At 41.8% G+C, this 22,426-nt stretch overlaps 2 protein-coding genes across 9 annotated transcripts in view; both read left to right on the top strand.

Annotated features, from left to right (window-relative positions):
* sdhaf4 (succinate dehydrogenase complex assembly factor 4) overlaps positions 1-22,426 on the top strand; it is a 139,505-nt gene that overhangs the window by 58,698 nt on the left and 58,381 nt on the right. The gene's annotated exons all lie outside the window — the stretch shown is intronic.
* fam135a (family with sequence similarity 135 member A) overlaps positions 1-22,426 on the top strand; it is a 117,264-nt gene that overhangs the window by 54,753 nt on the left and 40,085 nt on the right. For all 8 annotated transcript variants that reach the window (XM_055635031.1, XM_055635030.1, XM_055635028.1 and 5 more), the window contains 4 exons: positions 2,177-2,247; positions 6,711-6,884; positions 13,680-13,806; positions 17,106-17,259. In XM_055635031.1, coding sequence (XP_055491006.1) covers positions 2,177-2,247; positions 6,711-6,884; positions 13,680-13,806; positions 17,106-17,259 — 526 coding nt within the window. The remainder of the gene's footprint in view (positions 1-2,176; positions 2,248-6,710; positions 6,885-13,679; positions 13,807-17,105; positions 17,260-22,426) is intronic.

The raw sequence follows: 22,426 nt of genomic DNA, 5'->3' as shown, positions 1-22,426 counted from the left end.
GCCTAATGTTTGGCTGATGTCTCTAACAGTTTTATTCTTGTTTCTCCATCTCATAATGGCTTCTTTGAATTTCATTGGCACAACTTTGGTCCTCATGTTGATAAACAGCAATAAAAGGTTCCAAAGTTGATGGAAAGACTGGAGGAAAGACTAGGTGCTGAGAGCTCTCTTATACCTGCATTAAGGAGGCAATTAAACACACCTGAACAATTACAAACACCTGTGAAACCATCTGTCCCAAACATCATGGTGCCCTGAAATTGGGGGACTGTATAAGCACAGCTGTAAGTTCTACATGGTGAAACCAAAATGTACACAAAATACCCTTTAATAAAACCTGACAATGTGCACTTTAACCACATGTGATTTTTTTTTTCTCTATTACAAATAGAGGCAAATAAATCAATGATGGGTTGTTGTCCCAAACATTATGGAGGGCGCTGTATTTCGCTTTTTCTAATTTGTTAAAACTTTGAATACAGTTAATACTAATTTATAATAGATTTCTGTTTCCACGGACAGATCTTCCGATGCCAATCCCTGGCTTGCACCACCTCCTCTGTCGGTGATAGCCCTGGCTTCCAACGCAAAGTGCACCAGCGAGCCCTTCTAAACCCTCTAGTTGACATGGCTGTTGTTGCAGCTCACACTGTTACCCCTAGGGACAACGCATTCCTCAGGTCGCCAGCGCCATCAACAGGACGTGCTCGGTCACCCTGGAGATCCCTCCCCTCTCTTGTCGCTTTATCCACTCCCTGCTCCACCACCACCTCCTCCCGTCGCTCTGTCCACGAGGCCTCTTCACTGCCGACTCTTTATCCACCAGACCACCTTGGAAGATGTTGGCAACTGCAGCGGGGGAGAGTGCAGGGGGGTTAACAAAGCAACAGTAACAGGAAGAAGCGGCAGCTGGGTGAGAAGGGAGGGTGTCTCACGGTTGTCGTTCGCAGCGGCCTGAAGAAAGCTTACGACCAGGATCTACAACTGAGTCTCAATAACAACCGCATCAACCAGGCCGTGCGGTAGCTAGTGAAGTAGGGCTTGCTGGTGCAAACCAAATGGCTTTGGCACCTATATTTAATGTGAAACAACACAAACGTGTTGGAGTAACTCAGCAGATGGAATTAGTCTGCTGAGAGAAGGGTCCCGACATCACCTATCCATTTTCTCCAGAGATGCTGCCTGATCCTCTGAGTTACTCCAGCACTTGGTGTCCTTTTGTGTTTTAAACCATCATCTACAGTTCTTAGTGTCAACTACATACAATAACGATACCTTACTCCGTTATAGCAGACGATCGGCAATAATAGACACCATTCCGCCCTAACGGTCTGTTATAATGAGGGTTTACTGTACTCCCATTTAACTGGGACAGCAAGGTATTGGTCTAAGAGACTATGTTAAATACTGCAGACAACTGTCCCCAGCACCTCTCTCACATCCATGATCCTAACAACCTTTCCAAGTGAGACATGGGTTCACTTGCATCTCTTCCAACCTGGTCTATTGCATTTGGGGCTCAAGATCAAGAGTGTATCTAATGGATCAGTGATTGAGATTTTTTTTAAATAGAATGTTCAGTGGTTAAGCATTGTTTAACTGTCCAATGAATTAGAAGCCAGAGGGATGATTGCTGTTGAGTTAAAGATGATGGGGTTAGGACAGAGATTAGCAAAGGAGGGGCGGATGGCTGAAACCATATTGAGAAATTTCGGTGGCATTGAGGTGATAGCAAGGAATGAGGATTTTGAGGGAGGTGTGAAAGAAGTAGAATAAAGAGGAAAAGCCACTGAAAAGGTATTGATTTGGGGAGATGATGACGTGTGACACACAAGTAGAAAGTTCCCAAAGCTGGGATCTCAACAATTCGGTGTATTAAAATAGCCAAAGGCATCAAATCTGATATTTTGAATTGTATTTCAACGCTCTGAGCAGGCATGATTGGAACAGTTGGGTGCTAAACATTCATCATATTATGCCACGTTTCATGTTTTACTTCTGCCAGTAATTAGTTTAATGTATTGAGGTGATTACATGTTTTGGAATAGATTTAATAATGGAAAGACACAATGTACATGAATATTAAATGCTGAAGTGCAAAACATGATTGATCATAACTTAAAATGCTTAAATGATGAAGTCAAAATAATAGTAATTTATTCAATCTTATATCTAGATTGAAGAATCGCTGAATGAAATGGATTTCCAATTGTCTTTAGATCTCAATTTTACCGACAAAGATTTTACGTGAGTACTCATGAAAACATTGACTTTTTAATTTTAATTAAACTAGTAAACCTTCTTTGAACTGCACCAAATGTAATAATATCCTTAAATAGGGAGACCATTAATGTACACAGGACATCAGATGAGGTCTCAACAACTCCCTCTTTATGCTCTTTAGTGGAATCACTTCTTTCCTTCCCATAGTGTGGTGATCAGATCTGCATACACTACTTCAACTATAGCCGAGCCAAAACTTTCTAATGTTGTACCTTTACCTCATTTTATAATGTAGTACCATTAGCTTTTATATTCTGTGACCTGGCCCCAGTGAAGGACAGCAATCCAGTATACCACCTTCACTATCTTAACAACGTCCTGGCACCTTCAAGGAACTATGTATTAGCACTCAACACACCCACCCTCCCCTCCGTGCCCTACTTTTCATTCTGTAAGACAAAAGGGCCTGACCCACTTAGGCGACCTAATCTGTGAGTTCTGGCGAGTTTGCCCTCGACTCATACTCGCAGCATGGTCGACACAAGGACGTAGGAGGTCTTCGTAACTCTCCTTCATGCTCGAGAGTGGTCTCCACGTACTCGAAGCCTCAGCTAGGTCGCAGTGTTTTTTTCAATATGCTAAAAATGCCCGTGAGTAAAAAAAGGTTGCCATGGAAAAAATCCATACTTTTTTCAGTCGTAGTAGGTCGGCGTGTTAGTCGTTGGTAATCGAGGGTAGTCGAAGCTAGTCGTAGATAGTCTTCATCATAGTTGAAGGGAGGTTGAAGGAGATCGAAGGAGGTCGTCTTCACTCTCCACTATTCGGTGTCCAATTTTCCCGAAGCTAGTCAAAGCTGATCTTCAACATAGTCGAAGGAGGTCTTCTACATAGTCAAAGGAGGTCTTCAACATGTCATATTTTCAAACTTCTAAACTCGCCAATTAGGTTGCCCAAGTGGGACAGCCCCTATACCCCTATTTAACCTCCCAAAATACATCATGTCACATTCATCAGTAAGACATTCTAAATTCTATCTGCTGTTACAACTAACTTATCAGCAGATCAGTATCAAAATGTCCTTTTCACCATCAATAACCATCAATTTTCAGGTCATTTATAATCTCACTAATTATATCACCTACATTCATACCAAAACATGAATATACGACAAACGATAAAGGTTCTCAGCATTGATCCTTTGGTACACCATATGCCACAGGCTTCCAAGCACAAAAGCAACACTCCACTATCACCCTCTATTTCCTATAACCAAGCTAACTGCATTCAATTTGCCAAACTTGGCTTAAATCCCATGGGCTTTAACCCTTTAAACAAATCTTCCATGGAGGACCTTGTCAAAGTCCATTTTGAAGCCCATGTTGATTATATCGACCCACATCAATGCTGCCCCCATGAATGTATTTTGTTACATCTTCAAAGACACTGATTATTCTGAATCGATCTCCTCCTTTCTAAGCGTAGAATAATCATATCCTTTACTTTTTCCAATAATTCTTTTCCCCACTGATATGTCAATGCTCTTTTTGAATAAATGAGACCACATTTACTGTCCTTCAGTCAGTTAAAATGGTCACACCATTTCCTTCACTCTGACTCTCAACACTTGTGATCCTCAGAGTTGTGTGTTCAGTCCCCTCCTCTACACTTTGTACATCCATGACAGTTTAGCCAACTCGATCTTTAAGTTTGCTGATGATACCACCATTGTTGCCTGGATAATGATGAGATGGAGTTCGGAAAGATACTGGGAACCTTGCGATATGGTGTCAGAACAGCAACCTAGCTCTTAAAGTCAGCAGGACAAAAGATTTGGTTGTTGACTGAAGGAACCAGAGGCTGAACACAACCCTGTCCTCCTCACGGAGCTGCCGTAGAGATGGTTGACTTTCAGGTTCCTCAGCATCCATATCACCAACAACATAAACTGGTCCCTTCCCACTGACATGGTGACCAAGAAAGCACATAAGTGTATTATTTTCCTAGCATTCTGAGAAGATTCGCCACATCTATGTTGATTCCCTCCATCTTCTACAGATGCATAGAAGGTATTCTGACAGGATACATCTCAGCCTGGTATGGCAAGTGCTCTTCCCTTGCCCGCCTGAACCTAGAGAGTGGTGAACACAGCCAACCCATCACAGGCTCATCACTTCCTTCCTTTTCAGATCATCTTCACTGTGCATTACAAGGCCGGACGCGTTGTCAAGGATGCCTGCCACCCTGACCCATCCCTTTCCTCTCTTATACCTGGGAGAAGATGCAGAAACCTGAAAGCCTGACGTCCAGACATAAAAACACTTCTTCCCCACTGTTAGCAGACTCCTGAACCGCCTCTTTCACACACCCTTCCCAGAGATGCTGCCACATACTCTTAGCTGTACCTCATTTGGTTATTTCATTCTTGCACTTTTGTACTTTTTTGAGGAGATTAGAGGTGATATCATTGAAACTTGCGAAATTCTTACAGGGCTCAATAGAGCTAAGATGTGGTCAAATTTCATCACTCAGTAGGTGGTGAGATGCCATGGTGGCATGTCTATCTCAAGAAGACAATGTTCTTCTCTGCTCCTGATGTTTTTGGAGGTAGAATCATTAAACTTGTTCATAGCAGAAATCAATAGAATACTGGATATTTCACAAATAGAGCAACTTGAGGATAATTCTGGTAAGTTGAGCTGAGGTAAAACTTCCTGAAGAGTGGCATTTTGTAGATTTAAAGGGTCAACTGGCCTACTCTTGCTCTTGTTTCTTATATTCTGCCAGGTTTGAAAATAACCTGATAGAAGATCTAGTGTAAGGGCATAAAAAAAAACAAGAACCGAGAAAGAATCAGCCTAGCCAAATGTTTATTTTATTTATTTGCTTTTGATTCATTCATAAATTAGCATAATTCTCTGGAAATAACCAGTGGAATGGAGCATCACATTTACATGATTATTATTTTTGTATTTTTTACCCAATGGGTTTTTGTTTACTGCTGGGATTTTATTTTCATTTCTGCCAATTATCTTTATTATTTACACTGTAAGTGCATCAACAAAAGGATAAGATAGTCACCCTAATATTGAATATGTTACCAATCATGCTTTGTCAATTTGAAAATGATACTGTATTCATCTAAACCATTAGATGTGCATGAGTTTACATCAGACATCATTCTTTTCCTGGTAATATACACAAGTGTATATAGTTTAAGATTTCCCTTCACTGAGAAGTTCTTTACATCATTTTCAGAAACTCAGCTATGTTGTATAGCTGTTTAATAGACATGACACCTTACCTTCTCATCAGTGTTTTCTTGGCTTTAATATATAACTGTTAACTACCTTGTTATTCTTTATCAGTGTAGTATGTGAACTTGCAGTTTGTTTCCCTACATTTTTTGCCCTACCTGATCCTCCGTAGATACTACAGATATATCTGAATTTCAGGTGGCTTTTTATATATCCTATTTATCAAGGCATTGAATATAAGAGTCAGGAAGTCATGTTACGGCTTCATAAAACTTTGGTTATCCAACCTTAGGAGCATTGGGTGCAGTTCTCATTGCCCTATTCCAGTAAGCATGTGGAGGCTTTGGAGAGGGTGCAAAGGTGAACCATCAAAAATACTGCCTCGATTAGAGGGTATTACAGGTGTCTCTAAAGGACCATGGATTGCTAGAAACTTAAATAAAGAATTAACAATGAACAAAGAAGTAAACTATTAGAAGTAACCATGCGCCACACGCAAAGTTCTCGTGATTTTGTCCAGATTAAAGTAGCTGTTGGACCATCGGTTGCTGAAAAATCAGTTGTGGACCTGTGGCTATAAAAAGAAGTTGAACGAATATATATAGTTTTCTCTGGAGTATTGGAAGCTGAGGGGTGACCTGATAGAAATTTATAAAATTATGAGAGACATGTACAGGCCAGACAATTAGATTTTTTTCTCCAATGTGAAAATGTCAGACTAAAGGGCATAACTTTGTGAGAGGGGGAAAGTTTAAAGGAGATGCACAGAGCAGGTTTTTTTACACGGAAAGTGGTTGGTGCCTTGGTCCTGTGCAGTAATGTTCAATATTCTATACACTTATCTGAATCAGATTAGTGAATAAATAGAACATTTGTCATCGCATGTTTTCCTTACCAGTCAGTTTTTCAAATTAAGTTTCTTTAATTAACAATCTGTCAAATTCTAGCAGCTGCCTTACCTCTCTAAAATTAAATTATGTTAGGTGTGTGACCAAGAAGGTATTTTCTGTGATCCTATACAGTTGAATTTCGTATAGATAAGAAAATAAACTAAATGTTAGCAAGAAAAAAAATTAGTTTCTAAATACATTTAATTCCTCATAAACTCATGGCAGATGTATTTTTATGTAGGAAGCATTCCTTCAACTTTTGTATTGTGTTTGTAGAGAATATGTATCTCAATTGTCATCCAGATGTTTTGGAAAAACCTAATTTAAAATTTTTGTTTTGCAGATTTGATGACCTAAATTCCCTACAACTAATTAGTAGTCGAACATTGAAGCTCCACTTCAATTTACATCGAGGACTTCATCACCATGTCAATGTTATGTTTGATTATTTCCACCTCTCTGTTGTATCGATTACTATACATGCCTCCTTGGTTGCACTTCACCAGCCTCTAATAAGGTGAGACTTCATTCATAAATTGTTAATGATGGAGAAATATACACCAAAATGAAATTATATGAACTCTTTCTCATAGTGCCTAAGACGTTCTTGACGGCTCTGTCTGCTTTTTGCTAGACTCAGAAACACTGGACATTCAAGTATTTGTTATACAAGTCAAAATGCCTAACAAAGTAGAATGCTATGTAAGACTTCATTAAATGTGTGTGTTTTTTTCTTTTTTAAAGATAAACAAAGGGATGAATTTGTAATTTTTTTTGAAGTTATTTTTAGGGATGTGGGTGGCTCTGACAAGACTGGCATTTAATACCCATCCATTATTGCCCTTAAGAAAGTGAAAGTGTGCAACCTTGAACTGCTGCAATCCTTGTGAAGGTCCATGATGTGTTAGAGTTACATAATTTGGCCTAAACAACAATAAGAGGCAATGTATTTCCAAACCATTTAAACATTGCGGTGACACAGCTTAGCAGATTTACCAATCTGCATGTCACCTGAGTTAATCCTGACTTCTGGTGCTGTCTCAGAAATTTGCACATTCTCTGTGGCATCTTGTGTGTTTCTCCAACGTACTCCTTTACTTCCCACATCCAAATGACATGCAGATTGGTAAATTAATGAGCTTTTTTTTTATTAATTAATTGCCCCTAGTGTGTACATGAGTGGGAGAATCCAGGAGAAGACGATGGATATGTCAAAAAGAATTTTAAAAGATTAATGTAGGATTAGTATAAATGGATGCTTGTTAGTTATTGCATGCTTGATGCATAATAGGGCAAATGCATTAGAACAGGCACTTCAACCCAACTCGTCTATGGTGTTCAAGTTGCCCCGTCTAAGCATTTGCCTACATTGACATAGAACATTGCAGCACAGGAACGGGCCCTTCAATGCACAATATTTTTGCTTAACATGATGCCTAGTTAAACTGTTCTCGTCTGCCTGTACATAATCTATACCCCTTTATTCCCTGTATTTCCCTATGCCTATCGAAAAGGCCCTATCGTATCTACCTCCACCACCACCCCTGACAATGCATTTCAGGTCCCCATTACTCTATGTAAAAAATACATGACGGTAAAATGTTTACATATTCCGGTAGAGATTTTCCCATGGAATCCGAAATCGCCTTATCTGAAAATGTCATGCTTTATTTCTCGAGTTATTAATGAAAATGGTCAAAAATCGGACAAAACCTTTGCTGATGATGTCACAATGGGTCTGCGTCATCTTGCTCATGCTCAGAGTGCTGCTCCCCGGTGCTTCCCCCCCCCCCCCCCTGCTCCCCGGCCGGCCGCCCCCTCGCTCCCTCCCCCCCCTCTCCCTCTCACCCCCCCCCCCCCCCCCCCCCCCCCCCCCCCCCCTCCTCCCCCCCCCCCCCCCCCTCCTCCTCCTCCCCTCCCCCTCCCCTTCCCTCCTCCTCCCCCCCCCCCCCCCCCCTCCCCCTCCTCCCCCCCCCCCCTCCCCCCCTCTCCTCCCCCCTCCTCCTCCTCCTCCTCTCTCCTCCAGCAGCTGGCTGGTCTCCGCGACAAGGTCATGGCACGTAGTGGCCTCATCCGGCGCCTCGCAGGAACAAGTTGGGGGAGCCAGTCCAACTCTTCGCACCTCTTGTGTATACCCCAGCTGAGTACTGCGCACCCATATGGAGTAGCAGTAGACATACTAGCCTGGTAGACACTAGCCTGAACAGCACCTTGCGAACCATCAACCTACTCCAGTCGAGCAGCTCCCTATACTTGCAGGCATTCTGCCTGCAGGATCCGAAGGCAAGCAGCAACTCTGGCACTATCTCGTCGTGCATGGACCCAGATCGCCTCCTCCATCAGGCTATCAGCAGAGAGCAGAAGCCACCCCAACTGAAATCCCATCACCCCTTTGCTGCACATGGAAAACAATTCATAGCATCCATCCAGCCAACTGAGACAAAAGCACACTGGATAGCCACCAAGTGGTCACAGGAGTGGAAGGCAACCTCATCTCCATTACACAGCTACATCTCTTCACCAGATAAAAGCTGTCCAGGGTCTGACCTCCCCGGAGGAGCATAGGTGAAGCTCAACAGACTTCGTACTAGATTGGGCGTTTCAATGCCAGCATGTGGAGATGGGGGCTCCGCCAGAGCCCGGCCTGTGAATGCGGAGCAGAACAACAGACAGCCAACTATGTCATCTCTGGGTGCCCGCTCTACCACCCAGCAAATGGAGCTCAGGGCTGGCAGACATCGACGCAGAGACAACAACCTGGCTGCTCAACACCCGGCTTGAGATCTAACTATTCCTTTGGTTTATGATTAATTCGCAAGAAGAAGAAGACCACCCTTGTGCTATCACCTTCAGTAAGCTGTGAAGTTTGATTCCAATATCCCTCTGCACAACCATGCTGCTAAGGGTCTTGCCATTAACTATACGTTCCCCTTACATTTAACCACCCAAAGTGCAACACCTCATTTCCTCGCATTAAACTCCATCTGCCATTTCCCCAACTGTGTCTGCAACTGATCTATATCTCGCTGCATCTTTTAACAGCAGCTCGGTCCATTTACTAATCACCCCCTTGTGAAAAAAGTTGCCTCAAGTTTCTATTATTCTTTCTCCTCTCACCTTAATTCTATGCCCCCTAACTGGCCTACACTTGGCCTAAGATGAATGCAAGATTGTGCATTCATCTTATCTTATCTGGGGATAGGGAAAGAAGGGAAACCGGGGGAGTGTTGTTATTCTTTACTTGATCTGTCATGAATGGCTCTGGTCCATGCGATTTGCTTTATTCTCGGAGCTGTTCGAAATGGAAAATAAATATTTCTTTCAGCTGTTAATATAGATGTTCAATGGTTAAATGGTCCTTTATTGTCACGTGTACTGAGGTACAATGAAATTTGATTTGCCATACAGTCATACATAAAATAAGCAACATAGAAACATAGAAAATAGGTGCAGGAGTAGGCCATTCGGCCCTTCGAGCCTGCACCGCCATTTAATATGATCATGGCTGATCATCCAACTCGGTATCCTGTACCTGCCTTCTCTCCATACCCCCTGATCCCCTTAGCCACAAGGGCCACATCTAACTCCCTCTTAAATATAGCCCATGGACTGGCCTCAACTACCTTCTGTGGTAGAGAGTTCCAGAGATTCACCACTCTGTGTGAAATTTTTTTTTCTCATTTTAGTCTTAAAGGATTTCCCCTTTATCCTTAAGCTGTGACCCCTTGTCCTGGACTTCCCCAACATCGGGAACAATCTTCCTGCATCTAGCCTGTCCAACCCCTTAAGAATTTTGTACGTTTCTATAAGATCCCCCCTCAATCTTCTAAATTCTAGCGAGTACAAGCCGAGTCTATCCAGTCTTTCTTCATATGAAAGTCCTGACATCCCAGGAATCAGTCTGGTGAACCTTCTCTGTGCTCCCTCAATGGCAAGAACTGTACGCAATACTCCAGGTGTGGTCTCGCCAAGACCCTGTACAACTACAGTGAACCTCCCTGCTCCTATACTCAAATCCTTTTTCTATCGATGCTAACATACCATTTGTTTCTTCACTGCCTGCTACACCTGCATGCCTACTTTCAATGGCTGGTGTACCATGACACCCAGGTCTTGTTGCATCTCCCCTTTTCCTAATCAGCCACTATTTAGATAATAGTCTACTACCTACTAGACTATTCGGTTTTTGCCACCAAAGTGGATAACCTCACATTTATCCACATTATACTGCATCTGCCATGCATTTGCCCACTCACCCAGCCTATCCAAGTCACTTTGCAGCCTCCTAGCATCCTCCTCACTGCTAACACTGCCCCCCAGCTTCTTGTCATCCGCAAACTTGGAGATGTTGCATTCAATTCCCTCGTCCAAATCATTAATATATATTGTAAATAGCTGGGTCCCAGCACTGAGCCCTGCGGTATCCCACTAGTCACTGCCTACCATTGTGAAAAGGACCCGTTTACTCCTACTCTTTGCTTCCTGTTTGCCAGCCAGTTCTCTATCCACATCAATACTGAACCCCCAATACCGTGTGCTTTAAGTTTGTACACTAATTTCTTATGTGGGACCTTGTCGAAAGCCTTCTGAAAGTCCAGAGATAAAACACCCACTGGTTCTCCCTTATCCACTCTCCTAGTTACATCCTCGAAAAATTATATAAGATTCGTCAGACATGATTTACCTTTCGTAAATCCATGCAGACTTTGTCCAATGATTTCACCACTTTCCAAATGTGCTGCTATCCCATCTTTAATAACTGACTCTAGCAGTTTCCCCACTACCGATGTTAGACTAACTGGTCTGTAATTCCCCGTTTTCTCTCTCCCTCCCCTTTTAAAAAGTGGGGTTACATTAGCTACCCTCCAATCCTCAGGAACTACTCCAGAATCTAAAGAGTTCTGAAAAATTATCACTAATGCATCCACTATTTTTGGAGCTACTTCCTTAAGTACTCTGGGATGCAGCCTATCTGGCCCTGGGGATTTATCGGCCTTTAATCCATTCAATTTACCTAACACCACTTCCCGGCTAACCTGGATTTCACTCAGTTCCTCCATCTCATTTGACCCGCGGTCCCCTGCTATTTCCGGCAGATTATTTATGTCTTCCTTAGTGAAGACGGAACCAAAGTAGTTATTCAATTGGTCTGCCATGTCCTTGTTCCCCATGATCAATTCACCTGTTTCTGAATGCAAGGGACCTACGTTTGTTTTAACTAATCTCTTTCTCTTCACATATCTATAAAAACGTTTGCAGTCAGTTTTTATGTTCCCTGCCAGTTTTCTTTCACAATCTATTTTCCCTTTCCTAATTAAGCCCTTTGTCCACCTCTGCTGGAATGAATTTCTCCTAGTCCTCTGGTAGGCTGCTTTTTCTGGCTAATTTGTACACTTCATCTTTTGTTTTGATACTATCCCTGATTTCCTTTGTTATCCACGGATGCACTACCTTCCCTGATTTATTCTTTTGCCAAACTGGGATGAACAATTGTTGTAGTTCATCCATGCAGTCTTTAAATGCCTTCCATTACATATCCACCGTCAACCCTTTAAGAACCAATTGCCAGTCAATCTTGGCCAATTCACGTCTCATACCCTCAAAGTTACCTTTCTTTAAGTTCAGAACCCTTGTTTCTGAATTAACAATGTCACTCTCCATCCTAATGAAGAAACAAGATATGTAACTACATAAAGATTAAACATGGACTGAAACAGCCACCACAGCGTCATGTGAGTATCCCCAGGGCACATAGTATAAGCGGTGACTCACAACCATCAGTTCAATGTCCAGGCCACACACACACGCTCCTTCACCATGATGTGACAAGAGTTGTACCGACTGCTGTCACTCTCTCTGCAGTCCCTATCCACCCGAACAGTCAGAATGCCGTCCACACCCACACTAGACTCCGGGATGTCCTCATGGAACGATGTCCCCAGAAACCATATAACAATTACAGCACGGAAACAGGCCATCTCGACTCTTCTAGTCCGTGCCGAATACGTATTCTTACCTAGTCCCATATACCTGCGCTCAGACCATAACCCTCCATTCCTTTCCCGTCCATATAACTATCCAATTTATTTTTAAATGATAAAAACGAACCTGCCTCCACCACATTCACTGGAAGCTCATTCCACACATCCACCACTCTCTGAGTAAAGATTTTCCCCCTCATGTTACCCCTAAACTTCTGTCCCTTAATTCTCAAGTCATGTCCCCTTGTTTGAATCTTCCCTACTCTCAGTGAGATCACTGCACTCACGGCACTCCCTCCGAGTCTTCGCCAGTGAAGGCAGCACGTCCATCTTGTTTTTCGGCTACCTCACATTCCCCACTGTGATAGAAGGCAAATAACTTGTACCTTTCCTTCTCTTCTCCCGCAGTCGGGGCAATTGAAACATCCGCAGTCAGGATGATTGAAGCTCCCGCAGTCAGCGATCAAAGCCCCCCGCATTGGGCCGATCAAGGCTCCCACGATCGGGGTGGTCGAAGCTCCTGTGTTTGGAACTCCCGAAGTTGATCCCTAACAAAGGGAACGCCAGCTCCATGATGTTAAAGCCGCAGTACGGACGGAGATACGATACGGAAAAAGTTGCATCTCCGTTGATAGAAGAGATTAAAAAGTTTCCCCAAACCCTCCCCCATTACCACACAAAACAAAAACTGAAGATACACTGAAGCATAGAAGTAAAAACAGACTAAAAACAACAAAAGAAGAAAGGGACTGACGGGCTGTCGGCGAGGTTGCCATGTACAGTGCCACCTGGTGGTCTTGTTCATGTGTAGTCTGCATATTTAATATTGCATGATTCCTTTCGATAAAATAGTTGTATGATTTTCCATCAGGTTTTTTTATTTTAGAATATGGCGCGCCATTTTTCTTTGGGGCCTAGATTTAAATTTCTGCTACACAATCGTAATTTGTGTTTCTTTTACTTTGAAAGTTTCAAAGATCATTGTTCACTTTAGTTTATTCAGTTTATTTGGGAAATGTAATCAAATCAGGCATGATTTAACATAATTAACATCATGAATCTGGCTGCAATGATATCTGGTGCGAAAATATAAAATATTGTCATATGCATAAACTAGAGATTGTGTCAGAATTTAGTGGACAGAAACGGGTCTTGCAATCTATTTTGTTTGCATTATAGCTGTGTTCTGGGAATGCTCAGTGCTAAAAATACTGACGCTATTTTTCAGTATTGACTTTTCTTTCATCTTTTGGTTGTGTGAATTAGAGCCTTTGGCTTTCGCATGTTTTCTCAATAATTTGAACTGACGCTCTATTTTGTTTCATATTTAGCTTTCCTCGTCCATTGAAGAATACTTGGTTAAACAGGAATGCCCCAGCGCAAAGCAAAGATTATGCTATTCCATCCCTTGAGACTGTGGTTTTTGGCAGTAACTATACAAAACAACTGTTGCCCGATGTAAGCAAATATAATCATGTCAGTTTATGATTACGCTATGATAATGGTTGAAAATTGAAAAGTTATTGAAAATCTAAAATGTTGACAATCTTGCTGAGCAAACAGGTTGAATTCCCAGGAGTAAGATTTTTAGTGGAATCGGTCTTGAAAGGGATTATTATACCATTTTGTACATAGACATGTGCTGACAAAGCTGGTGTACGGGGAACCAGGTACAAACATCTGTTCCTCACATTACTGCAGGCTAATTGCTGGTTAAGGGCTGTTGTCCACTGGTGCCCTTGCAATAATGAAGCAGTAAAAGTGATCTCATTGTCACATGGCTGTTTAAAGGGAATCACTGAGACAAAGTACAGAGGCTTCCAGTGGTTACTGGTGTTTGACAGACTGGGGCACTCAGTGCAGCTACTGAATGCCCCAGTCGATGTTTTCGGGTCTGAACCCATCAGATTATAGAACATAGAAAAATACAACACAAGAACAGGCCGTTCGGCCCACAATGTCTGAGCTGAACATGATGCCAAGACCATTTTTTATCTGCCTGCACATAATCCGTATTCCTCCATTCCCTACATGCCAAAAATCCCTTAAAAGCCACTGTTGTATCTGCCACAACCACTATCCCCACCAGCAAGTTCCAGGCACTGCAGGCACGCACTGTGTAAAAAAGAAAACTTGCCTGCACATCTCCTTTAAACTTTGACCCTAGCACCTTTAAACTATGCCCTGTCGTATTTGATTCTTCATTCCTGGGAAAACGATTATCTGTCTTCCCTATGCGTGCCTCTCATAACTTCCATCAAGTTTGCATGCAACCCCTGGTGTTCCAAAGAAAACAGGCCAAATGTGTCAAACCTCTCGCTGTAACTAATACCCCCTTATCCAGGCATCATTCTGGTAAACCACCTCTGCACCCTTTCCAAATCCTCCGCATTCTTCATGTAATATCGCAACCATAATTGCATGCAGTACTCCAAATGTGGCCTAACCAAAGTCCTATACAGCTACATTGTTTTTTCTGTTCTCTCACCACTTCCTCGCCCACATCTTGTTTTATCTGCCCATCATCCCCTTCCCATTTGATTCAACCTATGAGCTACCAACCTCACGTCTCCCCCACCTGGCTCCATTTGGCCATTCATCTGGTTCCAATTACCTGTTCCTCCCTTGTACGTCTATGCTGGCACTGGCAATCTTTCCTCTTGAATCTCGGTCCTGATGCAGGATCTCGACCTAGAACATTAACTTAACCCTTTTGCCTCCATAGGTACTGCTTCCTTCGCTAAGTTTTTGCAATGTCCTGATTTTTGTTCCAGATTCCAGCATCTACAATCTCTTTTTCCTACAAAATAATTATTCAACCTTGTAGAATACAGGTCAGGTTTATGCTACTGATTCTCATAATTTATTCTTTTTAGCTTTGATATCCTTTTCATTCTGTGCTAACCTTGTCCAAATGTAAATTTATTTTCTGGAGTTTGGTGCACAAAAATTTAATATGGTATGCATAATGTCCTGCCCAAAGTTGTGTTCAATTGAAAGGTAACTTTCTCAGTTTTGAATTCCAATCACGATGTAATAACAGATAACATTCGATGAACCTTCTTGATTACTTGTATTTGTGTATTGGCCGTTTAATAATTTTTGTACTTAAGCACCTGAATCATTTTGCTTCTCCATAAATTCTTGGCTTTTCTGACATAATGATTTGAGTAATTAATGTAACTCTAGGAAAAAAGGAATGGAAATGTCAATCAAAACAGAGCTCTATGGTTAATCAGAGTGGAAGATGTGATACATGATATTTGTAGGTGCCATTTAAAACCAAAGGGACCTTCAATCCTAAGATAGACACAAAAAGCTGGAGTAATTCAGCAGGACAGGCAGCATTTCTGGGGAGAAGGAATGGGTGATGTTTTAGGTCGAGACCCTTCTTCAGACGGTCCTGTTAACCTCCATTATTCCTGCACTGATGATGAAACCCACCAAGCAAGAGCAATTGAAATGTAATTTTCCTTCAGCAAATGATTCCCCTCTGGCATGGCAGACAAAAATGTATCCTTGCCATCTGTTCAGCTTCTGCCCAGTGTGAGATATACCCTCTCGTCCCCACTTTCCTAGCCATTAGGTGTCATCCAATGATATATGCTGCCATCTTCAACATATTTCACTAAACGCATCTTCCCCAAATCTAATGGGTTTCTGAAATAAAACATTCTGTTTTTGGGAACCTCAGATTTATTCTTTTACCACACCCTTCATAGAATTTTACTGGGCAAAATCAGGCTTTTTGCTGCCTTGTACAACATAGATAAAGGTCTCGAAGTCAGTAATACAAAAAATTGCAGGTTCTTCATTTGTGTATCTCACTAAGAGGCGTTGTGTATCTCACTAAGAGGCGTTTTCTGCATGGTTAAGCAACTATACTGAAAACCTTTAAACCTGTTCATGTGTGTTAAGAGCTCCCCCTTGATCCTAGTTCTGAACATTAATGTAACTGCTCAAATGACCAACAAAGAGTCTAACTAATTTATTCATCTTGAGTTATCTTTCATGGAGTTCCGAGGTACATGTGGTTCACTTTAACCAGGAATATTCAAAATTATATTTTGTAATAGAACACAATATATATAGAACAGTACAGTACAGCTCATCGGCCCACAATGTCTATGAAAAATATGCTTGCAAACATTCTGATTCCAAGATTAAATTCCCTTACCCTTTGAGCGATCCTACCTTCTCGCTGGTCCCCCTTTTGTTTTTAATGTAAATATAAAAACCTTAAGATTTTCTTTAATCCGAGCTGCCATTGACATTCCATGTCCCCTGATGGCACTTCTAATTCCCTGTTTGAGTTCTTTCCATCTTGCTTTATTTTCTTCAAAGGCCTTGTCTGGTTTCATCTTAAATATACTTTTTCTCTTTGTCCAAATTTAGAAACACTCTGGTCATCCAAGGTCCCTTACCCATGACATCCTTACTCCTCCTCCATAGTGGAACTTGTTGGTCCTCTACTCTGATCAATACTCTGGTCTTTAAACAACTCCCAATGTCTGAAGTGGACTTGTCCAACAACATCTGGTCCTAATTTATGTTCCCTGGCTACTTTTCTATAACAGATCTCGTCTGCCTGTAGATGATCCATATCCCTCTATTCCCTGCACTTCCGTGTGCTTACAATAGTGCCATTTAAAAGGCTTTTATATATCTGCCTTCACCACCACCCCTGTCAATGCCCCCACTACTCTCTGTGTAAAAAAAAAAAAAAACTTACCCCTCACATCTCCATTCATTTTCAGGGAAGCAACTTTATGGTACCTGAACCCTGCATGCAACACGCCTACAATTTCCATTATAATCTCTGTTCAAGCTTACTACTGGCTTATAAGGGCCTTTTCAACTACTTTGTTATGGTCACAAAAGAATTGCCTTCATCTCGCAGGATGGAACTAGGTAAGCAGGTTTACTTAAATGGAAATTATTATTTTTGAATTATGAATTTCACAAATGCTGAGCCAGATAAATATTTCTACAAGATACCAGTTAATTGAAAATGAGAGAACTGCAGATGCTGGAAAATTGAAATAAAAACAAAATGCTGGAATTACTCAGCAGGTTAGGCAGCATCTATGGAGAGAGAAACAGTTACATGTCGAGGGAATGTTAACTCCATTATAGTCATGGTATTACAGCACAGAAGGAGGCACTTTGATCCAAGTCATCCATACTGTCTGGGGTGCCCCATCTAAACTAGTCCTATTTGTGTGCATTTGCCCCATATAGCTCTTAAACCTTTCCTATCCATGTGTCTTTTAAATGTTGTTAATGTACCTGCCTCAACGACTTCCTCTGAAAGCTCATTACACATACCCACCACCTCAGCTTGAAAATGTTGGCCCTCGGATTCCTACTAAATCTTACCACTCTCACCTTACACTTTTGGCCTGGAGTTCTTGATTCACCTACCCTGGGAAAAGACTCTGTGCATTCAGCATATCTATCCCCTCATGATTATATACACCTCTGTAAGATCACGTCTTAGCCTGCTGCACTCCAAGGAATAAAGTCCGATCAAGCCCAGTCTCGTCCTTTACCTCAGGACCCCGTGTCCTGGAACATCTTCAAAAATCTTTGCTGCACTCTTTTCAGCCTAAAGGTATCTTCCCCATAGCTGCGTGACTAAAACTAACACAAGGCCAGTGTGCCAAAAGCTGCCTTCACCACCCCAATGAGCTTTGATGCCACATTTAGGGAACTTGTACTCCGATGCCACATTCAGGGAATTAGATCCCTTTGATCTACAAATCTTCTCAGGACCTTATTGTTCACGACAAGAGTAGGAGTGAACGGGTCCTTTTCAGAGTGGCAGGCAGTGCGAGTGGAGTGCCGCAAGGCTCGATGTTGGGGCCGCAACGGTTTACCATATATATTAATGATTTGGAAAAGGGAATTAGAAGCAACACTAGCAAGTTTGCGGATGACACGAAGCTGGGTGGCAGTGTGAACTGTGAAGAGGATGTTAGGAGATTGCAAGGTGACCTGGACAGGTTGGGTGAGTGGACAGATGCGTGGCAGATGCAGTATAATATAGATAAATGTGAGGTTTTCCACTTTGGTGGCAAAAACAAGGGGGCAGATTATTATCTCAATGGGGTTAGGTTAGGTAAGGGGGGGGAGGTACAGCGAGACCTGGGTGTCCTTGTACACCAGTCACTGAAAGTTGGTGTGCAGGTACAGCAGGCAGTAAAGAAAGCTAATGGAATGTTGGCCTTCATAACAAGAGGATTTCAGTATAGGAGTAGAGAGGTTCTTCTGCAGTTGTATAGGGCTCTGGTAAGACCACATCTGGAGTATTGCGTACAGTTTTGGTCTCCTAATTTGAGGAAAGACATCCTTGTGATTGAGGCAGTGCAGCGTAGGTTCACGAGATTGATCCCTGGGATGGCGGGACTGTCAAATGAGGTAAGATTGAAAAGACTAGGCTTGTATTCACTGGAGTTTAGAAGGATGAGGGGGATCTTATAAAAACATATAAAATTATAAAAGGACTGGACAATCTAGATACTGGAAAAATGTTGGGCGAGTCCAGAACCAGGGGCCACAGTCTTAGAATAAAGGGGAGGCCAATTAAGACTGAGGTGAGAAAAAAATTTTCACCCAGAGAGTTGTTAATTTGTGGAATTGTGGAATTACCTGCCACAGTGGGCAGTGGAGGCCAAGAAGAGGAAGTACTGACACTTTTGAAAAATATAAAAGTGAATAAGTCTCCAGGTCCGGACAGGATATTCCCATGGACATTGAGGGAAGTTAGTGTAGAAATAGCAGGGGCTATGACAAAAATATTTCAAATGTCATTAGAAACGGGAATAGTGCCGTAGGATTGGCGTACTGCGCATGTTGTTCCATTGTTTAAAAAGGGTTCTAAGAGTAAACCTAGCAATTATAGATCTGTTAGTTTGACGTCAGTGGTGGGCAAATTAATGGAAAGGATACTTGGAGATTATTTATATTATATATATAAGGTCATCTTTGACTAATCGTCTTGAATCGAGAAATTGATGAAGGTAAAGCAGTGGATGTTGTATATATGGACTTCAGTGAGGCCTTTGACAAGGTTCCTCATGGAAGGTTAGTTAAGAAGGTTCAATTGTTGGGTATTAATGGTGGAGTAGCAAGATGGATTCAACAGTGGCTGAATGGGAGATGCCAGAGAGTAATGGTGGATGGCTGTTTGTCAGGTTGGAGGCCAGTGACTAGTGGGGTGCCACAGGGATCTGTGTTGGGTCCACTGTTGTTTGTCATGTACATCAATGATCTGGATGATGGTGTGGTAAATTGGATTAGTAAGTATGCAGATGATACTAAGATAGGCGGTGTTGTGGATAATGAAGTAGATTTTCAAAGTCTACAGAGAGATTTAGGCCATTTGGAAGAGTGGGCTGAAAGATGGCAGATGGAGTTTAATGCGGATAAGTGTGAGGTGCTACATCTTGGCAGGAAAAATCAAAATAGGATGTACATGGTAAATGGCAGTGAATTGAGGAATGCAGTTGAACAGAGGGATCTAGGCATAACTGTGCACAGTTCCCTGAAGGTGGGAATCATGTAGACAGGGTGGTAAAGAAAGCTTTTGGTGTGCTGGCCTTTATAAATCAGAGCATTGAGTATAGAAGTTGGGATGTAATGTTAAAATTGTACAAGGCATTGGTGAGGGATAGACAGAGTTGACGTGGATAAGCTTTTCCCACTGAGAGTAGGGAAGATTCAAACAAGAGGACATGACTTGAGAATTAAGGGACAGAAGTTTAGGGGTAACATGAGGGGGAACTTCTTTACTCAGAGAGTGGTAGCTGTGTGGAATGAGCTTCCAGTGAAGGTGGTGGAGGCAGGTTCGATTTTATCATTTAAAAATAAATTGGATAGTTGTATGGACGGGAAAGGAATGGAGGGTTATGGTCTGAGTGCAGGTAGATGGGACTAGGGGAGAATAAGTGTTCGGCAAGGACTAGAAGGGCCGAGATGGCCTGTTTCCGTGCTGTAATTGTTATATGGTTAAATCACTGGATGGATATAAGAGAGAGTTAGATAGAGCTCTAGGGGCTAGTGGAATCAAGGAATATGGGGAGAAGGCAGGCACGGGTTATTGATTGGGGACGATCAGCCATGATCACAATGAATGGCGGTGCTGGCTTGAAGGGCCGAATGGCCTCCTCCTGCACCTCTTTTCTATGTTTCTATGACAAAGGTCATGTCCTGGTTTGACTTTCCAAAATGAAACACCTCACATTTATCCAAATTAAAATGCATTGGCCATGTCTCGGCCCACTTGTCCAGGTGATAAAAATCCTGCTGTAATTCTTGATAACCATCTTCACCACCGATTTTCATTATTATTCTGCAAAATTACTAATTATGCACCCAAACCATTGATATTAATGTCAAGCAGCTATTGGCCCAACTTTGATTTCCTGAGGCACACCACTTGTCACAGGCTGCCAATCTGGGGGGAAAAAACCTTCCACCACCCTCTGTTTCCAACCATAAAGCCAATTCAGTAATATGTTAGCTAGCTCTCCCTGGAACCCATGTGATTTAACCTTCCATAGAAGCCTACCATTTGGAACGTTATCCAGAGATTTGCTAAGGTTCATATTGACTATGAATTGGGCAATAGATTAAAAACAGAAGGTAGCTGAGGCCAGTACATTGGATATATTTAAGAGGGAGTTAGATGTGGGCCTAGTGACTAAAGGGATCAGGGGGTATGGAGAGAAGGCAGGTACAGGATACTGAGTTGGATGATCAGCCATGATCAAATTGAATGGCGGTGCAGGCTCGAAGGGCCGAATGGCCTACTTTTGCACCTATTTTCTATGTTTCTAAGTAAAAAGCATGATTCCGAGAGTTGTAATTTCAGGATTACTCCCGGTACCATGTGCTACTGCGGGTAGGAATAGGAGATAGCACAGATGAATGAGTGATCCCTCCAGACCTCCCGCACGTCACCCCTATCTCACAATGATTCGTATATCTCACCCTGAACGTGCAATTTATTCTCTAGCTTCCCATGGCATCCTTGGATATATCTTATCGGGACCAAGAGATTTATCTGCCTTCGTACATCTTCAGGTTTCATGTCTCTCAGTAGGAAAAAGAGATGAACATTTTCATTGAAGAATATGGATTAATACGTTTTTATATTGTGTGGAGGCCAATTTAAGTGTGACCTACTTCCAACCTCCCTCCACAACCCACTGGGTATGCTGAACACTACATTAAGTTTGTGTGCTCTGGGCTAGATATAACTCACCCCATCTTTGTATTTTTCCTGAAGCCTTCTTTTCCCACTATGCTCCATTCACACAAACATTCCATATCGCACTCTGTCCTCACTCTTCGATCCGTTCTCAGCTCTGTTGGATTTGAATATGCTGGAAATCCAATTATCTTGTTAAATTGTGTATTTTATTAAATCGAAGAAACAATAACAATTTTAACTGGAATATATTAAATCCATCTCACACATTCCTTTCCCAAGACATGTAACTGAGCAATAGACGTTAAACATTTTTATGAACCAAGGATTGGAAGATGTTTGCCTAACTTCAACTGTATTAAAATAGGGTATTTTCTTGTGAGATAAAGGGTGTTCAATTGTAATTAGTTTATTTATCCTTTTCCTTGCAAATTCCTCATTGGGTGAGAGGTCGGGATTTCTAGAATAGAACAATGCAGGTTGAGAAAGGCGTAAACATTTCTGGCTGTTTGGTGAGAGTCATTAACTGCATTTATGTAATTACTTTGATTTTGTATCCAATAAAAAAAGTTATATTTTCTCTGAATTCTGTTCTCCATCAAGGAAGTGCTTTGACCTGAATTTTAAATCTCTTTGATCTCTTTCATATGTTGGAGAATCAGAATAATGCTTACTTTAAAATAAATCTTTAAAATTTATTTTCTTTAGATTTGTTTAATTCTCTAAACAATGCTTGTTTTTTGACCTCTTTAACCTGTCAAATATTTCAGTATTCAATACAAAACAGGTTTCTGTATTCTAGTTGATACATTGCCTCAAACTCCTTTAAAACCCAGTAAAATAAAAAACCAAAGTAGAACCAGG

This window comes from Leucoraja erinacea, chromosome 5 (genome assembly GCF_028641065.1).
Source record: "Leucoraja erinacea ecotype New England chromosome 5, Leri_hhj_1, whole genome shotgun sequence".
NCBI classification, from domain to species: Eukaryota; Metazoa; Chordata; class Chondrichthyes; order Rajiformes; family Rajidae; genus Leucoraja; species Leucoraja erinaceus.
Note: the sequence above shows the minus strand (reverse complement) of the source record. Positions and strands in the feature narration are given on the sequence as shown.